We start from the raw sequence: 11,200 nt of genomic DNA on the forward strand, positions 1-11,200 counted from the left end.
TCCTTCCTTCCTTCCTTCCTCCCTCCCTCCCTCCCTTCCTTCCTCCCTCCCTTCCTTCCTTCTTTCCTTCCTTCCTTCCTTCAACTCACCCTTCTTCTCATCTATCCATTCACCCATCCATTATCCATCCATCTTTCCTCCATTCTTTCATTTATGCATCCTCCTTCCTTTCATCCATCTTCCTTCCTTCCTTCCTTCCTTTCTTCCTTCCTTCCTTCCTTCCTCTCACACTTCTACTCATCCATCCATTCACCCACCCATTATTTATCCATCCTTCCTTCTTTTATCCATCCGCCTTCCTTCCATCAACCCATCCATCTATCTCTTCCTTCCTTCCTTCCTTTCTTCCTTCTTTCCACTCACCCTTCTTCTCATCCATCCATTCACCCATTATCCATCCATCCTTCCTTCATTCTTTCATTTATCCATCCTCCTTCCTTTCATCCATCTTCCTTCCTTCCTTCCTTCTTTCATTTTATTCATCAATCATTCATGTATCCATCCACCCATACTTCTCATCTTTCTTCCTTCCTTCCATTCACCCACCTTTCTACTCTTTCATTCATCCACCATCCCTCCTTCCTTCCTTTAATCCACCCATCCATCCATACTTCCTTCTTTCCTTCTTCCATTCATCCATCCTCCTTCCTTCCATCGGCCCATCCATCTATCCGTCTAGCTTTCTTCTTTTTATTCACCCATCATCCATTTATCCATTCACCCACACTTCTACCCATCTTTCCTCTCTTCCTTCTAGTCATCCATCATCCATTCATCTACCTAACCACCCTTCTATTCATCCATGTACCCATCCATCCACCCGTCCATCCATCCTTCTACTCATCTGTCCTTGATTTCCTCTTTCCTTACATCTATCCATCCATCTATCCAGCCATCTACCTACCCATCTATCCATCCATCCATTCATCCCTCCATTGCTCCTTTCCTCTCTCTTCTTATTTCAGAACAGATTCTGGTTTCCTCATGTGTAAAACAGGATAATAACGACTTTGCAAATTTGGATGAGGATTCCCTGAGATAATATATACAAAGTGCCTGGTAAAATACAGGTGCTAAACAAAGTGTACTTGCTGCCACTGTTGTCATCAGCTCCTGCCCGTTTCAGCAGTCAGACACCTGCCTGATCATCCCCCATGGCAGAGAAGAAGTCTGGGTTCTCAGGTTTCCAGGATCCACTGCTGCTGTTGGTGGCCGAAGCCACAGCTCCAGAGTCACAGGGCTGGACACATGACTTGGGCTCAGAGCCTGTGAAGAAAGGAGGGACAAGGTGTCAGGGATAAGCTGGGAGTGCTAAGGAAGCCAGGACCTGGATTCTGCATCTGTTGGTGGTCACCCTGGACCTCAGTTTTCTCATCTATAAAATGAGTTGATGAGGGGAGTGGGAGGATGGTCTCAATGATCTTGAAGCCAGCATACGTGTCACCTCTTCCCCATCCTAAGCCTATGACAGACATTGCTAGTCAATCACGAGGCAATTTCCTGCTTAGCCATTTGCCCCCTCAGGATTCTTCCCAACACACCGGTTCCAGTAGTCATTACCAGGTGATCCAAGTTGGCTTATGTATGAAATCAATTTGTCATGCCTGCTCTAGCAAAAAGCCTTCAGTTGATCAATGATGCTAATGGTCCCATAGACCAAATGCAAGTACCCCATGCCCACATTGTTTTTCCCTCTCCTCCTCCTCCTCCCTTCTTCTTCTTCTTTCTTCTTCCTTCTTCTTCTTCCTTCTTCTTCCTCCTCCTCTTCCTCCTCCTCCTTCTCCTCCTTCTTCTTCCTCTCCCTCTTTCTCTTCTTCTTCTTCCTCTTCTTCTTCAACAGAGTCTTGCTGTGACGCCCCCAAGCTGGAGTGCAATGGCATGATCTTGGCTCACCAAAACCTCCGCCTCCCGAGTTCAAGCCATTATCCTGCCTCAGCCTCCTGAGTAGCTGGGATTACAGGTGCACACCACTGTGCCTGGCTAATTTTGTACTTTTAGTAGCGTCGGGGTTTCACCATGTTTTCAGGCTGGTCTTGAACTCCTGACCTCAGGTGATCTGCCCCCCTCAACCTCCCAAAGTGTTGGGATTACAGGTGTGAGTCAAGGCACCTAGCTTTCTTCTTCTTCTTTTTTTTTAATTAAAAACTACTTTGAAAAATAAGCTTTTTTTTCCTCTTTTTTTCTATTAGAGATGAGGTCTCACTATGTTGCCCAGGTTGGTCTCAAACTCCTGAGCTCAAGTGATCCTCCCGACTCAGCCTCTCAAAGTGCTAGGATTACAGGTGTGAGTCACTGTGCCCAGCCCTAATGCCCACAATGCCCACATTGGTAGGAGAGTCTCTCTCATGGTGGAATTGAGGCTGCCTCTTCTTTTGGTGGGGAGTGAGAAGCAGAGAGCAGGGAGTTGGGCCCCCCAGGAGCCACATGCCCCAGGACCCACCTGCAGATGGAAATGGATAAGCTCAAAGATGCTCAGTCCCAAAGCAATGACAAATTCGAATCCATGTCCCTTGCCCCCTGAACATTTCACATAAATGGAATGATAGACTGTGTGGTCTCTTGCGACTTGCTGCTTTGACTTTACATATTTTTGAGGCTTGTCTATAATGTGGTGTATGGCAGCGCTTCATTTCTTTCTCTTTCTTTCTTTTCTTTTCTTTTCTTCTCTTTTCTTTCTTTTTGAGATGGAGTGTTGCTCTGTCACCCAGGCTGGAGTGCAATGGAGTGATCTTGGCTCACTGCAACCTCTGCCTCCCGGCTCAAGCAATTCTCCTGCCTCAGCCTGCCAAGTAGCTGGGATTGCAGGTGCACGCTGCCAAGCCCAGCTAATTTTGGTATTTTTATTTTTAGTAGAGATGGGGTTTCACCATGTTGGCCAGGCTGGTCTCGAACTCCTAACCTCAGGTGATCCACTCGCCTTGGCCTCCCAAAGTGTAGGGATTACAGGTGTGAGCCACCGCACCCGGCCAGTGCTTTATTTGTTTTAGGGCTGAATACTATTCAATTGTATGGAGATACCACATTTCGTGTATCCAGTGATCTGCTGATGGACGTTTGGGTTGTTTCCACCATTTGGCTATTTCAAATCATGCTGCCATGAACAATCGCTTACAAGTTTTTGCATGGATGTGTGTTTTCCATTGTCCTAGGAAGGAAATTGCTGGAGTACATGCTAATCTATGCTTAACTTTTTGAGGAACTGCTGTTATGCAATGTCTTTTTTTTTTTTTGAGACAGAGTCTTGCTCTGTCTGTCGCCCAAGCTGGAGTGCAGTGGCCGGATCTCAGCTCACTGCAAGCTCCACCTCCCGGGTTTACGCCATTTTCCTGCCTCAGCCTCCCGAGTAGCTGGGACTACAGGCGCCCGCCGCCCCGCCTGGCTAATTTTTTGCATTTTTAGTAGAGACGGGGTTTCACCGTGTTAGTCAGGATGGTCTTGATCTCCTGACCTTGTGATCTGCCCGCCTCAGCCTCCCAAAGTGCTGGGATTACAGGCGTGAGCCACCGCACCCGGTCGCAATCTCTTTTTTGAGATAAAGCCTCACTCTGTCGCCAAGGCTGGAGTGCAGTGGTGCCATCTTGGCTCACTGCAACCTCCGCCTCCCGGATTCAAGCGATTCTTCTGCCTCAGCCTGTCGAGTAGCTGGGATTACAAGTGGGCACCACCACACCTGGCTAATTTTTGTAGTTTTAGTAGAGACGGGGGTCTTGCTATGTTGGCCAGGCTGGTCACGAACTCCTGAGCTCAGGCAATCTCCCCGCCTTGGCGTCCCAAAGTGCTGGGATTACAGGCATGAGCCATTTCACCTGGCCTAAAACCACTGAATTGTGTGCTTTAAATGGGTGAAGTATATGGTAGTTGTTAATAAATATTAATAATTTCTTATTAAAATATTTTTTAAAAGTTGTTAATAAAGCTGTTGCTAAAAACATTTTTGCTGGAGCCTCTGGCAGAGTTTTGGATGGGACAGGTACACATGGGGCCTGAAGCTTCAGTTCCATTGCTTCAAGGTAAATTTGCCCCCTGATGCCGCCTGTATTCATGGATGAATGGCTGGACAGTAACGGGCAATGCCGGGGTTTCTACCATCACTGCTTTCCAGGCTGCCCTCCCAGGCTGGTTGGAGGGACTCTGTTCAGCTGCTGTTGTTAATCTTCCCCACCCAAAAGCCAAAGCAGCATCTGTGACTCACAGAAACGAACCAAGCAGGCTGTGAAGGAAAGCCAGATGTGGGGGAGGGTCCTGGAGGCTGGTGGAAGCTTGGGAGGGGAAAGGCAGTCCCATTCCTCAGCCAAGTCCCCTGGGGGCTGGAGGAGAGGCAGCAGGATTGGCTTGCTTCACTGGACAGGGTCCTTGTGGAGGCCTGAGGCCTCCCGTAGCCTGCAGAACCTCATGCCCCGTATCTGTGAAACCTGAAGGTCTGGGGTCCAAAGATCAAAGGTGAAAGGCCAGGGTTGGCCGGGCGCAGTGGCTCACACCTTTAATCCAGCACTTTGGGAGGCCCAGGCGGGCGAATCACTTGAGGTCAGGAGTTCGAGGCCAGCCTGGCCAACATGGCGAAACACAGTCTCTGCTAAAAATACAAATATTAGCTGGGTATGGTGGCGTGCACTTATAATTCCAGCTACTAGGGAGGCTGACACATGAGAATCTCTTGAGCCAGGGAAGGGGAGGATGCAGCGAACTGAGATTGTGCCACTGCACTCCAGCCTGGGTGACAGAGTGAGACTCTGTCTCAAAAAAAAAAAAAAAAAAAAAGAAATTCCAGGGTTGTGTGTTGTGTGTGTGTTTTTTTGTTATTATTGTTTTGTTTTAAGAGAGTCTCACTCTGTCACCCAGGCTGGAGTATAGTGGTTCGATCTTGGCTCACTGCAATCTCTACCTCCTGGGTTCAAGCGATTCTCCTGTCTCAGACTTCTGAGTAGCTGGGACCACAGATGTGTACCACCATGCCCGGCTAATTTTTGCATTTTTAGTTGAGATGGGGTTTCGCCATGTTGGCCAGGCTAGTCTTGAACTCCTGGCCTCATATGATCCTCCCACCTCGGCCTCCCAATGTGCTGGGATTACAGGCATGAGCCATGATGTCGGACTGAGTTTTGTTTTTATAGGGAAGCTTCTGACCTAGGAACAGGTTGAGCTTGACTTGATGATGAACTCAATTCTGATCCTAGTTCCCAATGACTGACTCAACTCTGATCCTAGTTTTACAGATTGAACCCTAATCTCTGTGTCACAGACTGAGCCATGATCCTGGTGTCATATACTGAGCCGTGATCCTGATATCATAGACTGAACCTTATCTGGCTGTCATTGGTTTAGCACTCATTCTTGTATCATAGACTGAACGCCCACTCTAGTGTCACAGACTAAGCCTTTATCCTGGTGTCATATATTGACCCCTGATCCTAGTGTCATAGGCTAAGCCCTAATCCTGGTGTTATAGTCTTAGCTCTTATCCTGGTATCATAGACCGAGCCCCAATCCTGGTGTCATACACTGAATCTTGATCTGGCATCATAGACTAAGCTCCAATCCTGGTGTCATAGGCTGCGTCCTGATTCCAATACGAGCTAAGCCCTAATCCCCATGTCATAGACTGAGCTCTGTCAATTACCAACCACAATCACCCCAAACGATTGCCAATCACATTTGTAACAGACCCTCAGCTACCAGTCTGTCCCCTGTAGTCCACCCTGGAGTTGGTGTGTCCTTTTGATAGACACTCTGATGGTCACTCCCCTTCTACTGATCCCCACCCCCATAGACTCCAGTCCCCTTAGGATGACATTCAGAGCCCTTCCCAGCCTGTCCTCTTACCTCCCCCTCACACACATGCACCCCCAACTCACCATTCTCCTGGTATCTCTGTGCCATTCCTACCACTCTTCCTGCCTGGCAGCTGAGGGCTCTGTCTCAGATCCTCTGCAGACAATTTTAGCCACAGGACTTTGGATTGCTCTGCCTAGTTCTTTATGGAAAAGGTTTGCTGATCCCTGCTCTAGAGCATGAGGTCTGTGAGGGCAGGGACTATATCTGACTCACTTTTACATCCCCAAGCTCCAAGGGGTAAAATCTTGTATCAGTCGCTTTCTATATGCCTGGCTTAGTGCTAAGCCCATCATGTACTTTTCATTCTTCTATACTCACAACAACTCTCTGAGTCCTCATTTTATAGAAAGGGAAACTGAGGTTTAGAGAGGTGCATTGACTTTACCAAAGCCATACCACTCTGGTATGAGGTAGAGCTGGGAGTCAAATTCAGGTATTTCTGAATTCAAAAAAGAGCTCACAATCACCAGGCTATCCTGTGCTGTGCTGGGTTGGACACAGAGTCAGTGCCCATACATTTGCTAGTGAATGGATAAATGGGTAGATAAATGGTTAGACGGCTGGATGGATGGATGGGTGAGTGGGTGGTTGAATGGATGGGTGGGTGTGTGGAAGGATAGATGGATGGATGAATGAGTGGCTAGATGGATGGGTGAATGGTTGGATAGGCAGATGGATGGATAGGTGGATGGATGAATAAGTAGATAATTGGATGTATGAGTGGATGGGTGGATGGATAGGTAGATGGATGAATGGATGTTTGAATGGATGGATGATTGGATGGATGGAAGAGTGCATGGATGGATGAATGGATGGATGGAGGGATGGAAGAGTGGATAAATGGGTGGGTGGATGGATGGAAGAGTGGATGAATGGGTGGGTGTGTGGGTGGGTGGATGGATGGATGGATGGATGGATGTAGAAGGGTGAATGGCTAGGTGGATGTGTGGGTGGGTGGATGGATGGATGGATGGATGGATGGATGGATGGATGGGTGGATGGATGGATGGCTGAAGAGTTGGCTGACTGGCTGGTTGGCTGGATAGACAGTTGGATGGCTGCATGGTTGCAGGGATGAATGGGTAGATAGTTGGATGGATAGGTTATATGGCAGTGTCCAGAGCCAGTGATGCATTACACTCAGGAGATGGCATTCTGAGGGGGTGAGGAAGGAGATGTAAAAGGAAGAAGGACAGAATTGTGGCAGAAGAGCCACACAGGAAGGAAACCAAGGTGAGCGAGGCACAGACTGCACTCATCAGACATGCACCAATAGATTGAGGAATGAATGAGAAAACGTGAGTGGAATGGTTAACGGGGGCAGTTGATGGGGGAAGGGGCACTGGGATCCTTCACTAAAAGTCTCAGTTCTCCTCTCCCAAGCCTTACTTGCCTCCCCACGTCCAATCCCACCCTTTCCCCAGGAAATTCCTATTAGGTGCCCAGACAGCGAGTTACAGAGCTTAAGAGGGTGACAAAAAGGCCATTCTTCCCTGCTTTCCAAGGCTACTGACAAGAGACAGACATGAGGGAGTCACTCTCCCAGGGGAGCTAAGCCAGAGGAGACATGAGGCCTCACGGAAAGGGGCTCTGTTGGGGATGCACACTGCTCCCCACCCCCATGCTCCTCTCCAAGGAGCTGTCCATCAGCCTGGATTCAGGTCCCAGGCAGCCTCCTCCACTACCAGCCCCCGCAGCATCAGCCATAAAAGGGTTTAAGAGTCACTGTCAGTTCCCACAGCTCACTCCCCCACCTGCTGGCATATAAATCTCAGCCTCAATTGCCTGGGCAGGGAGACAGGGGGAGCTGAGCAGCCACAAGAGGGGCAGAACTTCTTAGGGACCCGGGTCACAGGCGGACACTTTGGTGATCCATGGCAGATACACTGATTCTTCAGGATCGCCATCCATCATGGGATCTAAAAACCCTCCCCAGGCACTCCAGCTGCCCACATTGGCAGCTTTGTTCATCGGTCAGAACACATCAAAGTGGCCTCAGACAGAATCCGCTTCAAATCCTGGTTCCTCCAGCATACACTTGCTGTGTGACCTTGAGCAAGTCACTCAACCTCTCTGAGCCCAACTTCATGAAAGCTCAACAGCTAGCAACAACTTCTATCCTGATGATAACTCTTCTATTGCATCCCAGTTCCCAAGGCCATCCTCTCTGCCCCTAACTCCAGCCCCTGGGTCCCCTGACACTCCCACCTGCTCCCTGATCCCAGCACAGTGCCTGGTATGCAATGAGCCTTCAAGGATGGTCCATGGAATGAACCAGCTAATCAGTCTTCACATTGGCCCCCTCCTTCATGAAAACTCATTGCTACCTTGAACAAGTACGTGGCTCATGCAGGTGATGGTGGCCGTGACTAACAAGTCATGCAGGCTAAGCGATGTGGCTGGCCTGACCAGGAGGGGCTCATATGGGCAGTGGGGAATGGGGGACAAAGAAGCTCACGAAGCAACGAGTACATGACCAGCTCTTATGATATTGTCCGGCACTGTCCTCTCGTGCCCTGCGTACCTGGACATCATCTGGTTATCTTCAAGGGCTAAACTCTTGAGCATTAAGTGTCTCTTTGATGGCTGGGTGCGGTGGCTCACGCCTATAATCCTAGCACTTTGGGAGGCTGAGGCAGGTCGATCACCTGAGGTCAGGAGTTCGAGACCAGCCTGGTCAACATGGTGAAACCCCGTCTCTACTAAAAATACAAAAATTAGCCGGGTGTGGTGGGGGGGCACCTGTAATCCCAGCTACGTGAAAGGCTGAGGCAGGAGAAGCGCTTGAACCTGGGAGGCAGAGGTTGCAGCAGTGAACCAAGATCACGCCATTGCACTCTAGCCCCGGTGACCGAGTGAGACTCGGTCTCAAAATAAATAAACAAATAAATAAAGAAGTGTCTCTCTTTGCAACAACAGTTCACTCAGACCTTTGATGATATAATAAAGGCTGTTACCAGTCCCCAAAGAGGTCACCTGAGGCCTGGGGACCCTGGGGGTTGAGAGAGCAGGCACCAGTCGATGTGTGTATGTATGTGTGTTTGAGTGAAGTGTGTGCCTAAGAGCCACTAATCCCCCCGTTTTTGTTTCTGCCCCGAGCCTCCTGTCCTGCAGCTGGGCCAGAAACCCACAGTATCTAGGACCCCCAGGAAATCACTGGACTGCCCCTAAGGAGTTCAGCGGCTGAGTTAAGAGGGCGGACTTTCTTTCTGCAAATTTACCGCCTGAGACAAGTTCCTGGCCGAGTCTTGGGAGACATTGCCTCTGAAACAAGAGGGACCCCACAAGTCTGTGATAATTCCAGGGGGCCCCGGAGAATCAGGGGTCATGGAATCCAGGGCCGGTGCCAGCGGAGTCTGTACCCTGGCCAAGAAAAAGCTCGAAGGGGTTGGCGGGCAGGCCATCCTGGGATCCCTGGGTGGATGGCTCCCGCTGGTCACTGCCAGCTGCTTACCTCTCTTGAAGGCCCACCGCTTCAGCCACAGCTTGGAGAAGGCTGGCCAGGAGTGGTTGAGCACCGAGTCAGCCATGGGGGCCGTGCGTGCGTGCGTGTGAGAGCTCGAGTGTGAGCTGGGCTGGGAATCCCTGCCAGGACGGGGCTGCCAGTAAGAGAGGCGGAGACTGCCTCCAAGGTCTGCCAGATGCATCAGCTGATAGAAGCCTGGGGCTTCAGCAGGGGGGCTGGGGTTTCCAGCTCAGGGGCCCAGGGACCCCTGGTTTGAGGCGAAGCCAAGACCTTTAGCACCCTCTGTCCCTTAAACCCAGTCCTACAGGTCTCTTACCCTGGCTGGACAAGACAATCTTAGGGAAATACAAATACAACCTGGGTCCTATGGGGAGCCTGGGTGTGCATGGATGTCTGAGTGTTTGTGTGTGCGTGCGTGCCATCGTCTCGGTGGGTTTGATGATGCATTTACATGTTTAGAGAACACATGTTTCAGGGTTAGTTCTGAATATTAACTTGTCAATGTGGGGTGTATTTGATTATCTAGATAGTTTTAAAAGTGTCTCTGTGATTGTCTGTGTGTGTGTGTGTGAGAGAGAGAGAGAGAGAGAGAGAGAGGGAGAGACTGAGAATGCCCATTTGTATCTGTGGGGTCAGATCCACCTGCATGACTCATCTGTGTCTTGGGGAGATCTGTTTCTAGTATCTGTGAGGTGGTTTTGGTGTCTGCCTGGGTTTCTATGTTTCTACATATTTGTGTCTTCATCTGTTTCTGTTTTTTTGTTTGTTTGTTTGTTTTGAGACGGGGTCTTGCTCTGTCACTCAGGCTGGAGTGCAATGGCGTGATCACAGCTCACTGCAGCCTCCAACTCCTGGGCTCAAGGGATCCTCCGGCCTCAGCCTCCTGAGTGGCTAGGACTACAGATGTGTGCCACCACACTGGCTAAGTTTTTTTTTGTTTTGTTTTTCTTTTTTGTAGAGCTGGGGTCTCACTATGCTGCCCAGGCTGGTCTCGAAACTCCTGAGCGCAAGTGATCCTCCTGCTGTGGCCTCCCAAAGTGCTGGGATTATAGGCATGAGTCACACCACCTTTCTCTCTGTACCCAAGTGTAGGATATGGTCTGTGTGTCAACGAGTGCTCATCTGTGCAGGTGCTGCCCCCTGCTGGTGGAAGCTCCTTTATCAGCATCTTCACTCCTTGGCGTCTGAAAAATCCCTACTTCAAATCCTGGCTTCAAATCCCAGCTCCTCCAGCACGTACTTGCTGTGTGACTCCCTCCTGCAGTCCCCTAATCCTTTACATTACTTCTCAGCCCCAAATCACCCCCAGCCCCAAATCAGCCTCCCAAAGTGCTGGGATAACAGGCATGAGCCGCCACTCCCGGTCTGTTATTTTTTAACTTTCATTTTTGACACAGGATCTCACTCTGTTACCCAGGCTGGAGTAGTGTGATCTATAGCTCACTGCAGCCTCGAACCCCTTGGCTCAAGCAATCCTCTTGCCTCAGGCTCCTGAGCAGCTGGGAATATACGCACATGCTATCACACTTGGCTATTTTTTTTTGCTTTTAATTTTTTTGTAGGGATGGGGTCTTCTACGTTGCCCAGGCTGGTCTCAAACTCTGAACTTCAAGTGACCTCCACCCTTCCAAAGTGTTGGGATTACAGGCGTGAGCCACGGCACCCAGCCAAATCTCACATTAAAGATGCAACAGGGGTATCTATTTCTTTTCTTTTCTTTTTCCTTCTCTATCTCTCTCTGTTTTTGTTTGTTTGTTTGTTTGTTTTGTTTTTTGGTTTTTTTAAGACAAAGTCTCACTCTGTCACCCAGGCTGGAGTTCAGTGGTGCGATCTCAGCTCACGGCAACCTCCAACCTCCAACTCCCGAATTCAAGCGATTCTCCTGCCTCAGCCTCCCGAGTA

At 49.6% G+C, this 11,200-nt stretch overlaps 1 protein-coding gene across 1 annotated transcript in view; it reads right to left on the reverse strand.

Annotated features, from left to right (window-relative positions):
• Window positions 1-11,200, reverse strand: part of ARHGEF18 (Rho/Rac guanine nucleotide exchange factor (GEF) 18) — a 150,794-nt gene that overhangs the window by 134,853 nt on the left and 4,741 nt on the right. The window contains exon 2 of the mRNA XM_011982062.1: window positions 1,142-1,266. Coding sequence (XP_011837452.1) covers window positions 1,142-1,266 — 125 coding nt within the window. The remainder of the gene's footprint in view (window positions 1-1,141; window positions 1,267-11,200) is intronic.

The sequence above is a fragment of the Mandrillus leucophaeus genome, unplaced genomic scaffold (assembly GCF_000951045.1).
Source record: "Mandrillus leucophaeus isolate KB7577 unplaced genomic scaffold, Mleu.le_1.0 Scaffold234, whole genome shotgun sequence".
NCBI classification, from domain to species: Eukaryota; Metazoa; Chordata; class Mammalia; order Primates; family Cercopithecidae; genus Mandrillus; species Mandrillus leucophaeus.